This window comes from Muscardinus avellanarius (assembly GCF_963383645.1).
Source record: "Muscardinus avellanarius genome assembly, chromosome: 3".
NCBI classification, from domain to species: domain Eukaryota; kingdom Metazoa; phylum Chordata; class Mammalia; order Rodentia; family Gliridae; genus Muscardinus; species Muscardinus avellanarius.
Window position 1 is genome coordinate 52,923,161 of NC_137788.1, and position 23,460 is coordinate 52,946,620.

The window sequence follows — 23,460 nt, forward strand, 5'->3', positions numbered from 1 at the left end:
CAGCTGCCAATTGCTTCCTCCCTTGGCAGTGTCCAAGAGAAAGGTGGTTTGGATTGCTTGTAAACAGGCACTCGTTTGTTCTTTCAGCTCCACGAAGCGCCTCAAGTCTGTGGAAGATGAAATAGACAGTCCTGGTGAAGAGCCGTTTTACACGGGCCAAGGCCGCTCGCCGGGCAGCGGCAGCCAGTCCAGCGGGTGGCACGAAGTGGAGCCAGGTAAGCAGGCCAGGGGTGTGCCGGGGGCCCGAGCCACGCTGGAAAGTAGAGGAAGCATGCTCGAGGCAGCTGACGCCTTCAAAGATGTTTATGATGTTTCCAGCCACACTAACACCTAGAATTCATTGCGTTGGTTTCTATTTTGTTATTGTTGTTTGTTTGCTTTTTGAGGGGGAGTCAGGGCTGGCCTCTAACTCCTAGGCTCAAGCAATTCTGCCTGGACCACCTGAGGAGCTGGTATGACCGCATTTTTGGTTTTGCCCCTAAATACCTCTTGGTCTTGTTTCTTTAATTATCTTCTAATAATCAATTTAAAAACCTATCGACTTAAGGCCGGGCGTGGTGGTGCACGCTTGTAATCCCTGCGCTTGGAAGGCAGAGACAGGAGGATCGCGCTGGTTTCGAAGCCAGCCTCGCTGGCTTAAGAGACTCTGTTTCCACATAAAAATGTTAAAAAACAGGTCTGGGAGTGTAGCCCGTGGGAGTGTATCCCGGAGGTAGAAGGGCTTCCAGGAACCCCAGTACCACACACACACACAAAAAAAAAACCTATCGACTTTTTCAACCCATTGATAACACTAAAGCCTTTGGTTCCTCCTGCTGCAGTTTACACTTGGATTTGTATAAAAACGAGGGTGCTTTGTAATGTTTGTTCCTGTTACTGGAGAGCACCGTGATCTTTTTGAAGTACAGTGATCATCTCTATATCCATCGGTAGTGAACTAAGCAAATGGCTGCTAGTCTAACCTCCTGGGCTTGTCTAGTCTAAGCTCTTGAGGACTGAGAGGACTATGATTAATTCTGATGGCAGAAGGCTTTCTGAAACCTTAATCGATGTCTGGCCTCCTGTGGACGAGGGGAAATCTGCCGTGTCTTCCCTAGTGTGGGGCTGAGACTCAGCCAGAGTGTAACCCCGGCTTCCGCTCCTGCTGCCTGTGCCATTGTGGCAACGTGCCTAACCTTTCTGAGCCTGTGCCCCCATTTGTATATTCTGATGGTAGTAAGAGTTATTTCAGTGCCCTTGCGGATTAAATATGGGAACATATATAATCCATCCAAGAATTATACCTAGCATGGATGAATAAGAGTGAAAAAAAATTATCTGGCTATTCTTCCCCTAAGTCTGTCTCAGAGTAGTTTTCTGCAAGAGCAGACAAGCACCAAGAAAAATCTTTAAACTAACCCCTGCAACTCATGTATGTCCCTGACATGGACCTCCTGGGGTGCATTTCAGGGCACCAAGGGTTGGTTGGATCTTGAGTACTTTGGCCTGGTGACTCTTTTGTTCAAAGTAATTTCTATTCCTATCTGCACATTACAGTTCAAATTATCATAAATTTTAACATCTTAATACCTACTTCCTTTTTAGTCATTAAGTAAGCAAAGTTTAGTAGCTGAATCTTTTTTAAGTGGATATATGTATATTTTTTTCTCTTCAAGAAATTCCTTACAATTATATTTCAGTACCGATTGTCCTATGCCTGTCCTCATTTCTTTAAAGAAAAATTTCAGTTTCATGGTATGTGTTTGTAGGGCTGAGGTAAAGGGTGGTAGGTAAATTTACATTTGGCCATATTCAGCATAGAAAGCCATCATTGAGACAGGGCATGAGGGGGCATTAAAACCCAACTGGAGGATGTCGCACATGTTCATGGTGGCTTTGGTGTCATTCGCGCACACCAGCTATCTTAAGTGGATAATTTATGCTGCCAGATGGTCCTTTCGGGGGATTTTCCATCAAGCCCAATCCCCTTTTTGGCACAGAGAACACCTTTATGTTGTTCCCGCACGTATCCCGGCCCACCTCGCATTTCCCAAGGGAACGGTTAATTGAGTAGATTGAGTAGGAGGCCCTTGGTTGTTCACTCATGTAAATTACCTGCAGAAATATGTTAAGGATTATGTATATCCGAACGCACCAGCAGCCTCTGGGTTGCCTACCTTTGGGATAATTCTCTCAAACCAGCACAGAAGAGACCGTGTTTATGCCTCCCAGGTGACACAGGAAGCAGAGCCAGAGCTAAGCCCGCACTCAGTGAGTGCTGCGCCTGGGTATCCGCCCTCTCTGTTCTCCTACATTTCCTCAGCCAAAAGAGGGCTGAAGGTTGCCAGAAGAGACACATTTCCTTGAGCAACAGGAAGACTCTGGAAAGTAAAACAAACCAGACATGCAGTAAATTCCACGGGCCCTTTCAAACGTCTTCTGTAGTATCCTGTTCCCCATTAGTTTATCTCAGCACTTTCAGTGCACGGCTCCCATTATCTGGGAAGAAGGGCATAGGAGATTAAAGATGATGTTAGTTTAGAAACATCAGGCAACCCCGGGCCGACTCTTGCGTCTCTCACAATGCCGCATTTGTTCCTTCCACTTAGTTTCATTTCCTAGTTATCTCGAAACTGGGTTAGATTCGAAGCTTTGAAGCTAATCATGCACTGATGAAATGAGTCCTATGAAATTCTATCAAGCAAAAAAATGCACATACCATCAGCTCGTGTTTATCTGAACAAATGAAAAATTGCTGAGAAGCTGATAATGCTGACACATGGGAAGGAAACCAACAGACAGGCGACTCCATTGGGGCAGACACTGCCTGATGCTTTCGTGTATGCAGAAAAAAAATTCTACCGATAATTGAGTACCTACTGTGTGCTAACTTTTAAAAATTAATTCCCCTTAAAATAGCTAAATTTTGCATAGTTTAAAGGAGGTTAAGTTGTTTTTATTTTTCCCTCTCTCTCTAGGGATGAAGACTGAGACTCATAAAAGACTAAGTGGCTTGCCCAAACCCACACACCATACTAAATTTGTAGATCTAGAAGCCATGTGTATGTGTGTGTTTGCTTGGAATTGAGCTCAGAGGCATTCTACCTCTGAGATACACCCCTAGCCTATTTTACTCTTTGTTTTTGTTTCTTTAAACTGAGTCTCTCTAAGTTGCAAAGGGCCTCACTGAGTTGTTGAAACTGGCCATAAACCTGCAATCCTCCTGTCTCAGTTTCCCAAGTACTGGGACCACAAGCGTGTGCCACCAACCAGGCTCAGAAGCCATATTTCAAGCCAATTCTGATTCCAGGGTATAGATTTTGTCTTCTATACTCAGTAACCTCTTTTACCATAAGTGTTTAAACCTATATTGTTAGGTCTCCTGCCCTAAATTTGAACTTAAGTTACAAACATAATAATAAAAAGCAATGAGCAACACATAAGAAAGACCTGAAAATCCCTCATTTTCTTTATCTCAAACCCTATCATACAGCCTAAGCCAGGGAAGGGGCACAAGCTATTAAATACACAGAAGACACTATATAATAAGCAAAGAGAATTGTTAATGAACTGAAATATCTATCATCATTACCTAAATTCAAGTTATCCTTAGCATTCGGGTCTTTGTTCAAATAATGCCTCATTGCAGAGACCCTCAGTGATCTAAAATAGCTGCTGACTCTCCCTCCATCATCCTACATTTCTAACCCTGCTTTCCTTTCTTCATACCTCTCTCTATTGTTATCGTCTACTTCATCCCTCAAGAATGTACACTACACAAGAGTGATATATAGTCTGTTCCCACTGCTATATTTCTGTATTCCCAGCATCCATAACAGTGTCTAGCACATATTAGGTTCTCAATAAGATTGATTGATTAATTGATTGATTGAAACATAAAACAGTTTTGGATGCTCTCAATAAACTTGAAAGCTGAATTTGCATCAGGAATCTTTTCAGAATTGATACTTTTTTGGGTCTTCAGGCTTCTAGTCCAGTGATTAGCAAGTAATAAATAAAATAACTGCTAAAGTTTTCCAAGAACCTCATTGACAAGTGGTGGTGTCCCTTGCCTTAAAGAAATTTTCCTTTAAATGAATCAGATGGTCTTTATAAAGATAATTCTTTACAGTGTGGAACAGTGGTTACCATAGACTGGGGAGGACAAGGGGAGGGTAGGATGGTCAAGGGATACAAAATCATACTTACATAAGAGGAATATGTTCCACTGCACAGTAGTATAGCTAGAGTTAACAATATTACATTGTATATTTCAAAATAACTAGAAGTGAGCATTTTGAATGTTTTAACCACAAAGAAAGAATAGCTGTTTGAGGTAACAGATATGCTAAAATCCTAATTTTGTCCTTATGCACTGTATACATATATACAAACATCACACTGCATGCCATAAAATATGTATAATTATTTTTCAATAAAAATATAATTGTTAGCCGGGCATGGTGGCACACGCTTGTAATCCCCACACTTGGGAGGCAGAGACAGGGGGATCACGCAAGTTTGAAGCCAGCCTCGCTGACTTAAGAGACCCTGTGTGTTGTTTTAAGCTAATTTTAAAGGTAATTCTTTATTATGAGCTCTACATAAATAATCTTAATAATGAGGGGTTTTGTTGTTGTTGTTTGGTAGAACATTTGATGTAGTTTAGGTAACCTCCCTGGTTGACCTATGTCAGAAAATTTTCAGATTTCCTTCTTAGATTTTCTCTCATACAAATGTAAGAATACTCATAGGAGACATTTTAGACCCGTGTTACTCAGTGTGGTCTGAAGATCTGCAGGAATGGCACCCCTGGTAGCTTCTTAGAAATGCAGGGTCTTAGACCTCACCCAGAACCCAGAGTTTCAACAAGATCCCAGCTGGTGCTTCTTCATACCAGGGTGTGAGGGTGCAGAGGCCGCCCCTTTGTGCTCTTGGTGGGTGCAGACTTCTCAGTGGCCTGGAAGCCACCTAACTGTAAGTAAGCATTATGCTCCCTAACCTTCCTCCCTATGAGAAGTAGGAATATCTTTAAAACTACTCTATGTAGATAGCTAACCTATTTTCTCGCTGATCAGAGAGATGGTATACTGAGTGAGTCCAGACCCCTCTCTATCAGAAAGAAGATTCTCTCTCAGACACACACACACACACACACACACACACACACACACACACACTTCCAGTTTAGGGACTTCTGCATGAAAAAGAATGTATAATCATCTAACCATGATGATTCAAGTCAAGCCAAGGCCCTGAAATAGAGTGGACACCAAGTCGACTCCTCCCAGTGTCTGTCTCCAGGGGCAGACCTTTGGATGGCCTCGAGTGTTGGTCACTGCCTATGAACAGTACCTACTGGTATTTCTGCCCCATCACTGCCACAGAGTTAGGACAATCCATGAGGTGATGAAAGCCAAAGTCCTTTGTAAAAGTTAATGTCCTCTGACCATGTGGAACATTACCACTAGGATTATTGAGGAGACAGACCTTACCTGGTTGATGATAGTTGAAAACAGATATGGGTAAGTGGTGTCTAATCTGGCTGGAGAGTTAAGGACAGCTCCCTTGAAGGTATCAATTAAACTGAGAGATGTTCATTGAAAGTGAGGCTTGATATCTCTTAGCCTTTTGGTTGTTGACATATACAAATTTAAGTTTTCATCCAATTTATTTCTTCCCTAGTTGCAGGGCAGCTGCTTGGATGTCCTGTGAACCTTTTTCAGGCTGCTTGTGTCCCTAAAATTGAGACTTTGTTCCTAGGGGTCAGTGGGCTTCCCAGTTGCCAGGTTGCACTGCTGCTTTCAAACTTGAGACTGTACCTGCATTAAGCACATGTGTGTTACTCAGTTTCAACAGGTCTGAAGTAAAGTGAATTTTTTATTGTAAAAAAAATTTTTATTGTGAAATTATAGCACTATTTGGTGAAATTTAGTACTGTGTTTGAATGCAGGTATAAGAGGCTACTTAAATTTTCTACAGAAAAAATATTCAGAATTCTAATGTGACTATATTAGAATTTATATATTATAACTATATTATAATATATTTATTGAGGTTATAGAACTATTAGTAGATATGATTACACTAACCAAAATGATGGAATTCAAATAGTTCAGTGAAAATTTTAAGGTCAAATTTGATTAAGTAGTAAACTTAGTTGTAGGTTTTAGGTTTCTTAAAATATTTTTAGGGTAGCCTGTGTGGTGGTGCAGGCTTGTAATCCCCGGGCTTGGGAGGCGGAGACTGGAGGATCGTGCAGGTTCGAAGCAGCCTCACTGGCGTAAGAGACCCTGTTTTCAAATAAAAATATAAAATAGGTCTGGGAGTGTAGCCTGGAGGTAGAAGGGTTTCCAGAAACCCCAGTACCACCTAGATAGATAGTTAGATAGATAGATAGATAGATAGATAGATAGATAGATTTTTAAAGGGATAAACTTCTTTCAGAGATCAACTTCTCCCCAAAGAGTAAGTTGTTATCACTTCTGAAAGTCAAAATTAAGCACTTAAATAGCATGCCTCTGTTCCTATAGTAATTATTAAGTAAAGAAATTCATATTAAAAAATTGCTTAAAGGTATCTGCAGAAAAATATTCAGTAAACATCTGGTCAAACAGTAGCCCTGGACATTTAGAACTAGGGTGCCATGTTTCAACTACTCAGAGCACACTTGGATTTTGCAGACCATTATTAGTTAATTGTAATTTTAAAAACAGTGTATTATGCTGGGCATGGTGGCGCACGCTTGTAATCCTCACGCTTGGGAGGCTGAGACAGGAGGATCACACAGGTTTGAAGCCAGCCTCAGCTACTTAGTGAAGCTCTCAGCAACTTAGTGAGATCCTGTTTCCAAATAAAATATAAAATAGGTCTGGGAGTATAGCCCGGAGGTAGAAAGCCTCTGGGTTCCACCCCCAGTAAAAAAGAAAAATAGTGTATTAGGTTCACTTGAGTTCCCAACTCTACCAGTCCTAATTTGACTGCCACCAGTTGTCTATAAATTGTGGGGGTGGAGGAAGTTTACCAACTTAGACTTCTAGCTGAGACACACCAGAGACCCATTATCAATGCCAATAAAAAAGCAACTGACTGGTAACAATCGTACATTGATCATGGACACTCTACTGCACCAGCATATATTAGGGAAAATGATTAAATCTCCCATGATCTCCTGCTGTAATGGGAATAATCACTGTTACAGAACACTGCCATGAGATCGATGTCTTGGCTTTTCTTCTGCATTTATGGAGCAGTGGGAAAGCACCATCCTGTGACAGTATTCTTTCCCATTATCTCTTTAGTATTGGCACCTGCTCATTAGAGAATGGTGTGCCAAGGAGCATCCATATAGTAACAAGGGGCCTGTTCTTAATGACCACTATTTATCAGGGAAATTCCACCCAATAAGGAGTTATAATAGGAAATATAAAACAAGTGCTCTACCACCCTTCAAAAATGACCCTTTATTTTAAATTGGTGCACTGTATTCATACATCATAGTGGGATACAAACTTTTGTAGACATACATGCACACATCGCCCAGTCAGCCCCCACCCGATCCCCACCCCATTCTCTCCCCATCCCTCCCTCCCATGCTTGGCTTAGTGGTTGACATCTAGTATTATAGCAATTTATCCAAAATTAAAAATGATAATCTCACATAACAGTTTCATTTGTCTGATACCAAGCTTTTGATGACTTAAAGATAACATTTCAATATTTCTTTTTACTTTCTTTCTTACCAGAGAATATTTTTTTTCTTTTTTTTTAGGTGAAACTATCATATATTTATATATTTATTTTTCAGAAAAAAAACTCTATCCTAATATGGAATATAGACTCTAGATACCCAAAAAGATCTCGAAAAAGAACAAAGCTAGAAGATATATATTTTCTGATTTCAAACCATATAAAGCTACAATAATTGAAACAGTGTAGTACTATTCTAAAGGCAGATATATAAATCATTGGAGTTAAATAAAAGCCTAGAGCTAAATTCTTCCCTATATTGTCAAGTTATTTTTGACAAGGTTTCCACGAACATTTGGTGGTAGAAATAATAATATTTTAACTAAATATTGTTGAAACATAATAATTACATGGAAAAGAATAAAGTTGGACCCTTACCTAATCCCATATACAAATATTAACTCAAAATAGATAAAAGACCTAAATATAAATCTTAAGACTATAAACTTTTAGGAGAAAATCTGGGTCATAAAACCTCACAACACTGAAATTGGCAGTGATTTCTTGGATATGATTTCAATGGCACAGGCAACAGAAGAGTATACAAACTCCCTAAAAAATAAAAAAAATATTGTATATCCAAAGACAATGTAAATAGAGTTAACAGTTACTAATAGAATGGGATAAAATATTTCCAAATGCTATATCTGAAGGTATATTAATATTCCAACTAGAAATCCTAAAAATTAACAATAAAGGCAAACAATATCATTTAGAGATAGGTAAAAGACTAACATAAGTAATGAATCTCCACAGATAACCAATCTTAGTTGACTGTTGGATGGAAACTCTTGTTTCTCTGGTTCTGGTTGTGTTACCTATTTCTTCTTTGTAGTTAATCTCTGAGTATTTTCTCTAGTGCTGGTTTTGAAGACAAAAATTCCTTCAGTTTCTGTTTGTCATGGAAGCTTCTTATTTCTCCATCTAATTTGATAGAAAGTTTTGCTGGGTAGGAAAGTTTTGGCTGGAAGTTGTTTTCTTTCAGAGTTTGGAATATGTTACTCCAAGCCCTTCTGGCTCTCATGACTTGGTTTGGGAAGTCTGGAGTGATTCTAATTGGTTTGCCTCTGAATGTCACTTGACCCTTTGTTTTTGTTGCCTTTAAGATTCTCTGCTTGGCTTCCACATTGGTCATTTTGACAATAATGTGGCGTGGGGATCCTCTTCTCTGATCCTCTCTAAAGGGAGTTCTATAAGTTTCCTGGACCTGTGTATCAACCTCTTGCTCTATGTTTGGAAAATTTTCTGCTATTACTTCCTTGAAGAGATTGTTGATCCCTTTGGTTTCACTTTCTTTTCCCTCCTCTATTCCAATTATTCTTAGGTTAGCTCTCTTAAGATGGGCCCATCTTTCTTCAATGTCAGATTCCTGCTGTCGGATATTTTTTCCTAGATTAGAAACTATGCATTCATTTTTTGATTTCTCATCTTCTAAGAGCGAGATTCTGTTCTCCATGTGGTCTAATCGGTTGTTTGTGCTTTGAATTGAGGCCTTTACTTCATTAATTGCATCCTTTATCTCTTTTTGGCTCTCTCTGAGTTCTTTTCGAAGCACCTCTATTATTTCTACAGTTATTTTCCTGATTTGATCTTCTAGAAATCTCTGATTTTCTGTTTTATCGGATTCTGATGTTGTAGGGTTGTGGGCGTTCATTGCTCCAGTATTATTCCTCTTTCCCATGATTTCGGAAGTTTGTGCCTTCTCTGGGTTCTTCATTTGGGTCACTATGACTTCACTTAAGGTGTTCTGGATCTCAAGTCAGTAGTATCTCAGACCCCACTACTCCTTTACTGGGTTGTATCACAGAGTCTCCGACCCAGAGAGTCGATAGAGGCTGCTTTAGACTGTGGGGGGTGCCAGGTTGCACGTTCTCCTATGGTGTGATATCTCTGCCACCACCCCTCCCCCACTGGGTCAAGTCCCAGGGAGTACAGTACTGGGATTTCTCCTCTGTGGCCCGCAATTTGACTCACTGTTCTTGAGTACGCAGATGTAGCTGTACTGGATTCGGTGAATTCTCTGCTGCTGCTGCCGGTGGCAATATGGCGCCGCTGCCACGCCCTCAGCCGTGAGGCTGGCGTATTTCTTCTTGGTTTTAATTTCCACTCTGAATCCCTGCGGCGTGTGCTGAGCTCAGCCACTGGGAGCTTTAGATTTTACCTGCGGCGAGAAATCCCGCCTGGCTGTTCCGCAGTGGCTCACCTCGGCTTGCTGTAGCCGTCCGGTGAATTTGCCGCTACCGCCAGCAGTATGGCACTGCTGCTGCATCCTCGGGTGTAAGGCCAGTTATCTCCTCTGTGGCTCTGAGCTCTGTTCTCAGTCTGCTTTCTCTCTGGAGCCTGGTGATTTTTTTGTTTCTTTGGTGATGGTATTTTCTGGCTATGAAAGGCGCTGATTTTGTGGTAATGGAGATTGGTTGTTAGCGGGGCTCTTAAGCCCCGTTTTTCTTGGTCACCATCTTCCCGGAAGTCTCCACCCTTTCTTTTTTTATTAATATTTTTAATGCCAGAAAAAGGCCTAAAACAACCCCTTGTAAATAGAGTCTAAAAGGTCATCTACTTGAAAAAAAGAAATACTTTTTGCATATGCACATGGACTCTATGTTGTGTGAGTCATATCCATGTATATGATAAAAGCCTGGTCAACAAAATAATTGTAATTTTTTATTCCCAAAGCTCCTTACAATACCTGGCAACATGGTAGCCATGCAATCAATATTTGTTGAATAAATAAATAAAAATTAGATGGAGACCGTGCATATCTCATCTTGCCCTTTGGGTACGATGGAGCACTCAGAAAGTAGAGTGCTGAATACATTTGTTGAATGAATGAGTGTAGCTCCACTTGCATCAGAGAATCCAGATGCACAATTTTGCAAATACAGAGGCTTCCAGGAAAACGAACACTGCATTTGAGCTGGTTTTGTATAAATGAATAAATTACCCCAAACTCCAAACTTATAATTTCATGTTTAAAAATGAGGCTGTGTAAATATTCAGAAATAGAAGGAAGAAAGATCAGCTGGGCATGGTAACGCACACTTATAATCTCAGTACTTGGGAGGTTGAGACAGGAGGATCACAGGTTCAAAGCCAGTGTCAGAAAATTAGTGAGGATCTCAGCAACTTAACAAGACCCTGTTTCCAAAAAAATAAAATAGGTCTGGTAACCTGGAGGTAGAAGGCCCCTGGGTTATATCCAGTACTACGAGAGAGAGAGAGAGAGAGAGAGAGAGAGAGAGACAGACAGACAGACAGACAGACAGACAGACAGAGAAAAGGAGGAGGAAGAAGAGGAGGAGGAAGAGGAGAAGGAGGAGGAGGAGGAGGAGGAGGAGGAGGAGGAGGAAAGAAAAAGAAAGATAGAGCTGGGTGTGGTGGCTCACACTTGTAATCCCAGCATTCAGGAAGCTGAGACAGGAGGATCACAGTTTGTGGCCAGCCTCAGCTACTTAGTGAGGTCCTCCGCAACTTAGTGAGACCCTGTTGTTTCAAAATAAAAAATAAAACTTAGGGCAGGGGTGTAGCTCAGAGGTCGAATGCCCCTGGGTTCCATCCCCAGACCCAAAACAAAAAAGAAAAGAAAAAAGAAAAAAAGGATAGATAGAAAGAGATAAAGTTCATATGTTAGGTTTCTAGGTGAGATTCCTCCCCCTTTCTGTCACCATCCTCAGCAATAGCCCAGTGGTTTGGATATCATAATGCTATAATGTGGCTCTGACTTAGCATAAAAAGAAACCATAAAGCAAATTTCATTCTAACCACAATATCTGAAGACTTGCTGGTGAACAAATAATAAAAGAAAAATAGAATGTATTATAAAGAGGAAAAAGTACAAATTAAGAATAAAAAATTTATAATTCTCATATTCTGCCATGAGCACACCTGGGATTTTTATCAAACTATGAATTTTTGCTTCCTAATATGTTAATATTGGGGATTTTTTAAATTTATTTTTTATTTTTATGTGGAACATATTTAAAATGGCATACATTCAGACTATGCTTGGTACCTTCCCCCCACTTCCCTTTTCCCCCCTTCTAACAATGAGTGTCCAGGTTAACCATGCCATATTTATATTTTTAAAATATTAGGATATAGCTCCTTCTTTAACCTCAGCCTTCTTCCTCTCTTATCCTTCCATTCTAGCTTTCATGAGGTTTCTCCTCCATTGTCTGGAGTCCCTCTGGTATCCCTAATACTCCCTATTTTGAGCATATTAGAGAAAACATAAGTCCCTTCTCTTTCTGTGCTTGGCTGATCTTAGTTAACATAATGTTCTCCAGGTCTTTCCATCTTCTTACAAATGACATGATTTTGTTCTTCTTTATGAGTAGAATTTCATTGTATATATTTCCCATAATTTTTCAATCCATTCATCTATTGATGGAGACCTAGGTTCGTTCCATATTTTGGCTATTACGAATTGTGCTGCTATGAACATGGGTATGCATATGTTAATGTAGTTCTCTGATTTCAACACTTTTGGACAAATACCCAGGAGAGGTATAGCCGGATCATTTGGTGGATGTATTCCCAGTTATCTAAGGAATCTCCACACTGATCTCCATAAGTGACTGAACTAGTTTGCACTTCCACCAACAGTGTAAAAGAGTTTCTCTTTCCCTACATCCCCATCAGCATTTGAGGAGGGCATAGGCTCAACACTCCAACACATAGGCACAAGCAGTAACTTTCTCAACAAGACCTCCAAAGTTCAGGAAATTAAAGCAATAATTAACAAGTGGGATAGCATCAAACTAAAAAGTTTCTTCTCATCAAAAGGAAACCATCCAGAACTGAAAGAGAAAGCCTACAAAATGGGAGAATATCTTTCCCGGCCACCAATCTGAGAGAGGGCTAATATCCAGAATATACAAAGAGCTCAAAAGACTCTACACTAGCAAAACAAATAACCCAATCAAGAAATGGGCAACTGAGCCAGGCGTGGTGGCGCACGCTTGTAATCCCCTCACTTGGGAGGCGGAGACAGGAGGATTATGCAGATTTGAAGCCAGCCTCGCTGGTTTAAGAGACCCTTTTTCAAATAAAAATATAAAATAGGTCTGGGAGTGCAGCCCAGAGGTAGAAGGGTTTCCAGGAATCCCAGTACCACACACACAAAAAAAGAAATGGGCAACTAAACTGAATAGACACTTTACAAAAGAAGACATACCAATGGCCAATAGCTACATGAAAAGATGTTCAACATCATTAGCCATCAGGAAGATGCAAATCAAAACTATGCTGAGATTCCATCTAACCCCAGAGTGGCAAGAATACTGGGGATTTAAAACAGCACCACTTCCTAGCTCATAGCTGTGAAAAGATCAAATGGTATGATGATGAAATCTAGAGCTGCTATTTACTTTCAGCTGTGTGCAAAGTATTGTGCATGGCATCTTACATAGGATATTTTAATGTATGCAAAGTGTACTCAATAAACCATGAAACTTTAAGGAAATATTGTCTATCTTTCTTGGAAAATACTTTGAAAACTCTAAAGTGCTATATGAGTTAAAATCCTATGAAACTTAACTGAAAACATTTTGTATACCTGTGCATCTGTTGTATGCAAAGCTCTGTGCAAGGTGAGAGAAGAAATATATAAATAAGTAAGATGGAACTTGTCTGCAAAAAGCTTATAGCCCAGTGAGGGCAGGAAGAATAATTGCTTAAACCCTTAGGTAAGATGTAGAATGCTTTCTTTCTTTCTTTCTTTCTTTCTTTCTTTCTTTCCTTCCTTCCTTCCTTCCTTCCTTCCTTCTTTCTTTATTTATTTATTTATTTATTTATTTATTTATTTATTTATTTATTTGTGGCACTGGGGTTCCTGGAAGCCCTTCTACCTCCGGGCTCCACTCCCAGACCTATTTTTACATTTTTATTTGGAAACAGGGTCTCCTAAGCCAGCGCGCGCGGCTGGCTTCGAACCTGCGCGATCCTCCTGTCTCTGCCTCCCAAGCACGGGGATTACAAGCGTGTGCCACCACGCCCAGCAAGATGTAGAATGCTTTAAATGTCAGGTAGTTGGGAGTTATTCACTGGCTTGGGCCACAGTCCTGCACTGCACCTGTGGAGGAGAGCTGGTCCATTAACCATTCTGTGGCTAAAGAATCAGCACTGAGAGCTTGTCCCTATTCCCTTCCCTTCATAATGTCGGAGTCTAATATTTCCTTATCCCTAAGAAACACCAAAAGGCTGACACCCTAGAAAGTTTCTAGGAAGTGTACAAGTCAGTGCCATCCTCATCTAGCAAAAGAGTTCTAATTCTACATGCATGAATACAAATGTTCCCCACCTAAAACAGCTTTGAGACTTATAGGTAAGGGAATTGGGCAGAATTAGAGCAAATACACACTTAAAGGAAACAAAACTATTGATATTTATCAAAAGATAAAATAAGCAGGAAGTGTAGTTGGAAGAAGAAAACAAGAGATAAGATAGTTGGAGCCAGGCATGGTTGCTACACATGTGTAATCCCAATACTTGGGAGGCTGAAACAGGAGGATCACAGTTCAAGGACAGCCTCAGCAACATAGCGAGATTCTCAGAAATCTATCGAGACCCTATTTCCATACAAAAAATAAAAAATGTTGGAGGTATAGCTCAAAGGTAGAATGCCCCTGGATTCCATCTCCAGTACCTTTCACACACACACATACAAAGGATGGTTAGTAGGCAGATGGAGAGGTCAGACTTGCCTAATAGTTTGCTGTGGTGCAAACTCTTTTTGTATCTAATTAATATTATTAAATATTGTAAAACCAAAACAGAAGGTAATTTAACCTCTGATATAAAAAGAAAAAAGTATTCCTTTAAATAGTGATCTTACATCCATCCTCGGTTGTATTCTATGAACACAGTGGAGATATTTCCTAGATTCAAGTAATACCATAAAGATATATTTGCGTAGCCAGGTGTGGTGGCGCACGCTTGTAATCCCCGTGCTTGGGAGGCGGAGACAGAAGGATCACGCAGGTTCGAAGCCAGCCACGCTGGCTTAAGAGACCCTGTTTCCAAATAAAAAAAGTATAAAAATAAGTCTGGGAGTGTAACCCGGAGGTAGAAGGGTTTCCAGGAACCCCAGTACCACAAAAAAAAAAAGAAGAAATATTTGCCTATATTTTATCACTAGAATGCTGCTGAAAGTTTTTGAATATGTGTTTTATAAGTAATAGCTAATGATGATTGAGCATATATTACAGGCTACATATTATTCTAAGATATGTATATATACATACTGTATATATAATTTATACACATATGTAATATACACATATGTGTATATATGTATATATTTACATATATAAAGTTTTGTGTAAAAAAGTGATGCAGACGACTCCAAGTACTGGTTTGTTTTCCTCTCTTACATGTTTTCATATTCTTATATACTGAAAATTCCATTTGAACGTTAAATAATCAAGTGTAGCACCATCATTTTATATGGAAATAGGACTGTGTCTTTTTTGCCATCAGTGTTTTAATAAAGTATTTCTTAGATACTCCAGGGTAAGGAGTTTTATATAGGGAATGGAGAGAGAGGGAAGAGGAAGTCCTTGAGCCTCTGAAGACACCCTGGGGAGTCCCTGCTGTTCTGCCTGAACTACAGCTGGTTCTGATGGGGCTGTACACATCCCAATCTGCTTTCCTGCTCAGCAGAAGATTACAATAATGCCAATTTATCCAACTCCATCCATTCACGGACTTATGATACATCATAAACTCATCAGTTAATCAAAGACATGGCACCTATTTCAAGATGATGGGTGAATTACATCCTAGAAGATTACAAGAAATATTCACATTGACAAAGTAAACCAGGGATTGCTTCCTGATAGATTCCTGAACAACAAACATACCAAAGAATAAGAGAGAGGTTTTCCCCAGCACTGAGTCACAAAGTCTATCTCTCAAATGAGAGAAAACTTAAAAAAATAAGAAGTCACTTTACTATTAAATGTCTCTTAAACTGGGTGAAAGATTAACCTGAGTTGGATTATTGAAGCCATTAATTTAACCCACACTCATTCACTGGTATGGCTCTTTTAAAGTAAAGTATTACTGACCCCTTTTCTGGTCAGTAGAAACCTCTTTGAAGCCCTTAGATTTTTAAATAAAGAGTTCCTATGCATCTTGATTCTCTGCTCTGTTTGGTGTGAGGCGCTCTGTTGTGGTCCAGCATGGCTAACCCACTATGAAGAACTGACTTTACAGATAGTTGCTGCTATCTGTAAAGGGTTTTGTTCTGCTGCTTCCAAGCATCCATATTTTAATGTGAGCCAAGCATCATATTGTTCTTCATCTTGAAGAAACATTTCCATCTCTAGAGACCTTTCCTTTTATAAGTAAGAAGAGATAGTTCTTGAAATTCTCATTTGCATAAATGAGAATGTCATTAGACATTCAAGCAATAGCAGCCCAATACCCATTTCTAATCTTCAATGTCCTCTATTGTACAAGATTATTCTGCCATGTTAGCTAGCTCAACCCAGAAATCACTCGACTATGTTTAGGTTCCAAGATTAATAAATTCTAGGTATATGACTACTTATGACTGAATGCCAGTCAGCATTTGCCATCTACCTTTAAGCCCAGTCACAAACCCAAGTGAAGAGAGAGTCTGTCAAAGTGGTTGTGTAGCATCTCTCATGTTTGAACACTCTATGTTCTATATCAAAATACACATGTAAGGATTAAAAGTAGTAAGAGATTCTTAAGCATGCTTTTCAGGGCTAGTTATTCTTGGATATTTATCGCTTCATGATGGCAACACCTGCTTTCAATTTTAAGAGTTCTTTCTTCCAGTGGGTGATTTTTTTCCCCCTTCAGATATTTTATCCTCCAAAGATTTCACTAGCAGTTTTTCTCCTTTTGATGTGCTTGATATTTTTATGAGTTTGTCCATCAGCTCTGAAACCTCAACATGCCTTTAGTTTAAAAGAAAGAAATCTTTGTAACACATAGTCATTATATTGGGTCACATAAATTTTTGTCCTAGCCACACATTTGGAGACTTTTGCAAGTGATATAATGGATCATAAATGTCATTATCTGCCACTTGGACTCCTTGATAGTTGTCCTGAGTTGACTAAAACCAGAGATGTAGATCAACTCTCCATTGTGGGAGTATCCCAGTAACTTAAATCTAATACCCATATTTAGCTGTCTTTCACATTCAAGGGCAAGATTGTTAGCAGTTGCCATTTGAAAGTTAGTGAGTGGAAGGGGAAAAAAGAGCCTAATTTTATATTTTTAGACACATACGAGACAGTCTTTTGGTTTGGTTTGGCTGGTGTAAGATGTAGTACGCATTGTGGGTTGCTTTCTTGTTTTTATCTTGTTTAAAGACCTTCTCACAGGTGCCAGATAAAGTTCATTGCATGAGTAGAAAAGACCATGAAAGATATGTAGCTAGCAACCCATTCTGATTGGCTTGTGGGAAGTTGTCTGTTTAAAATTGGATCCTAGTGTTCGACTCAAAAAAAAAAATAAATAAAGTGTGAATATGAAAAAGAAGTGTTAAGTCATGACTCCAGAGAAAATGTCGGCTATGAAAAGTTTTTACTTAAAGGAAAAACCAAACTTCAGGATTTGGACAAATAATACAAGGAGAAAAATGGGTGAATCATTAGCTCCAAAATAAAAGCATTATGGCAAGCAAGTTTCACCAAACTTAAATAAGATACTCAACGAAGACACTAACAGAATGGAACGAACTCATTTACTTAATTGATATGCAAAGCCCTGCCAAGCATTTACCCTTAGTGTCAGATAAGTAATTTTTAATAAAATATTTCCAAGACATGAAGACAGTTAGGAAAACAGCATGATTTTTAATAATTGCACGCATAAGTAAACGGATCTATCATTATGTTGTCACAAAGAATGACAGTGAACAGAAACATCCTGCTAATCCCTCTCAGATAAGTATTTAAGGTAATTAGACAGACACAATCTCTTCTGTTGAATGTAGCATTAATCATTAGAAATGCAACTTCACACATACAACTCTTTTCTGATATGTCATTGTCGGTTAAAAAAGCAAACTATTTTGTCAGATGCTATGTTTCAGACAATGACTCATATATTTGTATGACTTACATCAGCACAATTATTTCCTTTTTATTGGGTTTTCACTTGTTTTAACAGCATTTGATAATAGTGCAGTCCTTTTGCATTCTTGTAGCTATATTGGAGGTTGCTTTGCAAAGTATCAGTATAATGTACGTACTTGAAGTATTTTTAAGTTTTGAAGTGATCTCTGAGCTCATCTATCTAAAATGAAGGCACAGCTCACTTTATGTGAGTTTTTACTATAAGAAATGACCTAGAAGTTTTCTGCATTAGGTAACAGCTTAAGAGAGAATCTCCTTCTATGAAAAATTCCATGTTCAAATGATGAAATGTATTGCCCCCTTCCAACATCCACAGGCACTGCTTTAAAAAAAAAAAATCCATTTTCTTTTGCTGCGGAGCTTCTAGCTTGAACTGTGCACTACTGAATAGTTACAAAGTGATATCAGCTCAATTCATTGCACCACTCTATCTTCCTACTTCCTCCGGACTCAAAGGCCTTTGAAAGCAAAGAATAGGGTTAGTGAAGGATGACAGGCCCATTTCACTATGTAACAGGTGGAGGTCAGAGTAGTTTATTTGTGGGATGAACAGAGTGCAGAGATGAAAAATCAAATGCTTTGCCATAATAAGGTTTAGCAAGAAAATGCTGACTACACCAAGCCTCGATTCTAGCTGACAGAACCTTTTCTAGTGTTTATTACTTGGTTTCACTGTTCAAGCAATTTGAAGAGGCCTAAAACTATATTCTTTTGTTTCCCCCTATGAAATGTTTCAATCAGTTTCACATTTTTACTTTAAGTGCTGGGTGCTTTGCATGTACACTTAGGAACATTGAGACTGATAAAGCTCTTGAGTAGATATGACCCAGACATGGGACATGACAGTGTACACAACTTTCAAATTAAATTTCACCAGTAGGATCTTCAAAATTCCAAGCATTCAATCATGTTTTGAGTGACAGAAAGGAACATGTTGGAATAAAACTTAAGTTGACATCATTGCAGCTAATGCTCCATGCTGAGAAAAACATATATTCTGCAGGGATATTTATTAAGCATTGGATTACCTCAGCTTGTTGGAAATAGAAAAAGACATTCATTTTTGCCTTTTATACGATTCTGCACGTGTACACTGCATATACTTTGCTTTGGTAACATAAAAAAGGACTTACACATGTTACAAAAGTGAGGTTTGCCCACTGTTGTACAGGAGGACAAAAAAAAAGTAATTTGTTACTGCATAGACAGGAGCTGTGCAATAGAACTTTCTGCAATGCTTGAAGTGTTGGGTGTCTGTACTTTCCAGTATGGTAGCCACTTGCCACAAGGGGTATTGAGCACTTGAACTATGGCTATGCTGAGCAAATGAATTTTTTAAAATATCTAATATTAATTCATTTAAATATAAGTAGCAGCCAGGCATAGTGGCACACACTTGTAATCCGAGCATTCAGGAGGCTGAAACAGGAGGATTGTGGTTCACGGACAGCCACAGCTACTTAGTAAGGCTCTTCACAACTCAGTGAGACCCTATTTCCAAAATAAAGAGACTAAAAAATAGGGCTGTGGGTATAGCTCGGAGGGACAATGCCCCTGGGTTCCATTCCCAGCACCACCAAAAAAAAGAAAAAAACACCAATATAAGTAGCCACATCTGGCTAGTGACTACCATCTCAATCAGGGCAGATATAAACCAGACATATGCATTTTGGAATTGTTTGCTCTTTCACCTGGATATCAAAGCAGAATAATTAAAATATTGTTCTTTATTACATTTGGTTTCCATGCAAAAAAAAAATGATAATAATTTCTCTTGGAAATTCCTCCTTTAGCTGCAGTCCTTCTGTAGTGTGTGTGCGGTGAGCCTAAATCAATCTTTCCCTCAAACGCTTGAGGGATAGGATGCAGAGGACAAATGTGTTAGGTAGAGAATCTTCAGCCCTCCCCCTGCATTTTGTCTCTGGTACTGGAGATGAAAACCAGGGTGTTCTGCCGCTCAGCTACACTCCCAGTCCTTTTAATTTTTAATTTTGAAACAGGGTCTTGCTGAGTTGCTAAGGGTCTTGCTCGGTTGCCTATGCTGCCCTCCACTATGCGATCCTCCATCCTCAGCCTCCCAAGTACTGGGAGTACAGTTGAGTACCACCACGCATGGCTGATCTCCAGCCTCTTGTCAGTGTTTGGAGCATGCAACACAGTCTTCTTATTTCAGTCCTGTCACTGGAGTGTCTTATGTTTACCTTAAAGAGACAAAGAATCTTCTAAAGAGTAGTATGAGACTTAATTTTTGGCCCAGAAACCATATTTTTATGTAACATTTTCCTTGTGTCTATTCTTTACACTCTCTGGTTGTAAATTTTCACTTACGAACGAACATTTGGAATATTTTAGAGCATCGTTTCTTTCCTCCTGAATAATCTATATAAGTTGTACTCCATGCTTCCATTTCTTTTTTAAAAAAAAATTGAAGAAGTCTTTTGTGTCACCAAGCCTTTTAAGTTACCTGAACTTTTTTATGATGTGGTAATTCTTTGGGGGGGGGGGCTTGTGCAGCTCATTTTAAGTGGTTGCATATTGAGTATGAAGGACAAACCTCTGAAGTTTTATTAACTTTCATTTACTTCTCTCCATCATAAAATATTATTTTAGAACATTTTTATCACTGCAAAAGGCTAAAAGTCAAAATAGTCTGAATGTGTTACCTTTTCATTGTTGAATTTGTTAATTATCAATTGTATTAGAGTGAATCCTAATGGATTTTATCATTAGGACACAAATCTAAGAAAAGTGTTGTATCTTCAACCACCTCCCCAAATCCTATAGGAACACAATGGTCCATTAACTGGGGGATTAACCTATCCAATCAGATAATCCAGTCACAACACCAGAGGTCCCTGAAATGGTTCAGGAGAGGTTGTGTTCTTTCCTAGGGTACAGTGCTAGAGGTGGCCTAGCCCTGCATCTAGAGAAGATGTGTCAGGACATAAATGCTGGCGGTGGATGGCTTGCAGAATATGGTTCTGGTACTCCGCTTTCACCCTGGATTTGAGAAACATTGCTGAAATTTATGCTGAGAGAGACACCAACAGGCGACCTGCCACCCCCTTTCCCAGCCCCCACACACTCAGGCCTGGAGGGACAAGGGAACCGGAATGCCTGCTGCAGAGGAACACTCAAAAAGTAGCAGTTAGCATTGCTCAGGCTTGGAACACTGCAAGGAGAAAGATGTTCAAATATCACTAATAATCTCAAATTTAAACCAGCTCATGAAACAGGCATCTTGAAAGAGTGGTACACTGAAAGGAGCAAGAGCCTTGGCACCCTGGGTTCAAGTCCTGGCTCCCCCAGTCACTGACTTTGTAGCTTCTCATCTTCCCGGGTCTTCTTTCCACTGCCACCCTCTCTCCTCTGAGACACTGCTTCCTGCCTGCAACTTCCCATTTGCCTTCAAGAGCGTGTGCGACTCTCCCATCTTGAGAGAGCCCTGCCTCACCTTCCCCTGTCTTTCTGCTCCCTGCACATTGAGGGAAGTGGCATCTCCACCTGCCCTCCTGCCTCCTCCCTGCCCGGGGATTTTGGAAATCCTTTTCTCCTGTCTTCCTGGTGTCTCCCTCTCCTAGAGCTCAGTTTCCATCCATGCTGTCAAATCCAGTGGCCCCTCTTTTGTTCCTCTCATCTGTGGTTTCACTTTCCACAGTTTCAATTAGATATCAATATTGTTCTTAACTCTTTCAGAAAAAGACCACATCACATAATCTTTGTTGCAGTATATTATTATCATTATTATTTTTTATTTTTATTGTTGATCTCTTGCAGTACCTAGTTTATAAATTAAATTTTATCATAGATATGTATGTATGTATAGGGAAACCCCAGTATCAACAGGGACAGGCACACTTTCAGGCATCTCCCAGGGGCCTTGGAATGGACCCCCTCAGCTACAGGGGACTGCTATATTTGACCTCAGGACAACATTCAGCCCAGCTCCTTGAAATGCCTTTGCTAGGGTCTGAAGAACCGCACTTCCCTGCATGGTAAGCGCATGAGACTAGTTGCCTGTTTTGACGCTGACTTTAGTTGCTCAGAGGCCTTCCTTGATTTCAAGACTTATGAGTTTTAAATGATCATGGGTCGTATAGACTCTGGTTCAGTGAGGTGCTACTGTATTGTAATATACAGTCCAGGCTTGGAAGCTATCCATAAATCTTTAGAGGAGAATTTTCATCCTTCCTGGCTATAAATAGGGATATAACATGGTTTGCAGGAGGCTTTATAGAAGAAGCAACTTGCTGAATAGGCAAGAGGCCTATTATAAATATTAGCTGTGTCTGTACTGTTTTACAGCTTCACCTCTTGGGTCATTATCTTCTTAGCATCCATGATATTTATTTGGTGCAAGTTCTGGGTTAGAATCATGGAAAATATATTCAGTATATTTAGTAAAATACTAACCAATCCTTACTAAGCCGGAAAAAGCTTTGATGTATAAGACAAATGACTGTTAGGATACATCAGAATCGTGTGTGTGTACGTGTGTGTGTGCATGTGTGTGTATGTGTTTTCTTTTCTTTTGAAGCTGATATAGTTTTCTTTGGATTCCCCTCCCCTTTGGATAACCAAATTAGAAACTTCAACTATAAATGTACTTTTTTGACTTAAATAGGACAGTGTTTTTATAGCATCCTAGGGAAACCACATGAAGGAACATGAGTTTTACACAGCATGCAGTTATTAGCACCTTGCCTCTCACGTTCTCCCTAGAGGTACTAGCCTATTTTCCTGCTGCCTACACACTAATTTTGTGAAAGAGCTGACCACACCCATTCTCCCTTCTTCAATCTTCATGGATCTTATAAGCCATCATGTCCTGATTTCCACACACTTTGCTCTCCTCGAGTTCATCTTTCAAAGGATCGGAAACATCCATGTTGCCAAATCCTATGGCCTTTTCTGTCCTCATTAGACAATAGGCTCCTCCCCACAGCCATGTCCATGGTTTCACTTTTTGCAGTTTCAGTTATTCATAATCAACCATAGTCCCAACATGTTACCATCTGTCTTGAGTCTGGGCATAGTTGAGTCAGGTCCTTGCTCAGGGTCTCACAAAGCTGCAAACAAAATTGTATCCTGGCTGCATATTCAACAAGATGCCAAGGCTTAGATATGAAATACTAGTTATCAGCTATATGATCTCAGACACATTGTATAACATCTCTTGACATTAATTTCTGCAGCATTCAGTAGTAGGTAGATAAGAGAGTAGTATCTACCTCTTTGAGATGAAAATATCTTGAGATATTTCTAGGTGCATGGCAGGTAGCAGGCATTCCACAATGTGTAGCTTTTATTATTTTCAGTCTGGTTTTTGGAAATGATTGATATGCAGAAGTCGGAGCTTGTTAGCTGTCTCCTGTTCTCTTGGGGGCCACTTGAGGGATGAAGGCTTCTAGCAGCCTTGAGATTTGGCATAATAGTTGTTCTGGTAATAAGTCATAAAAATAGGTCATTGGAATTGGATGTTGACAATGGACAAGAGAACATACAAAGTCACAAAGAACCAACTTGGTAGCATTTGGGGGTCCTCTCTAACCTGCTTATATATTGGATTTAAAACTGAAGTGCAACCAGGCATGGTGGTCCACGCTTGTAATCC

The 23,460-nt window shown here is 39.7% G+C and overlaps 1 protein-coding gene across 1 annotated transcript in view; it reads left to right on the plus strand.

Moving 5' to 3' along the window:
* NFIA (nuclear factor I A) overlaps positions 1-23,460 on the plus strand; it is a gene marked incomplete at both ends in the record, with an annotated part of 386,945 nt that overhangs the window by 282,206 nt on the left and 81,279 nt on the right. The window contains one exon of the mRNA XM_080692591.1: positions 88-215. Coding sequence (XP_080548717.1) covers positions 88-215 — 128 coding nt within the window. The remainder of the gene's footprint in view (positions 1-87; positions 216-23,460) is intronic.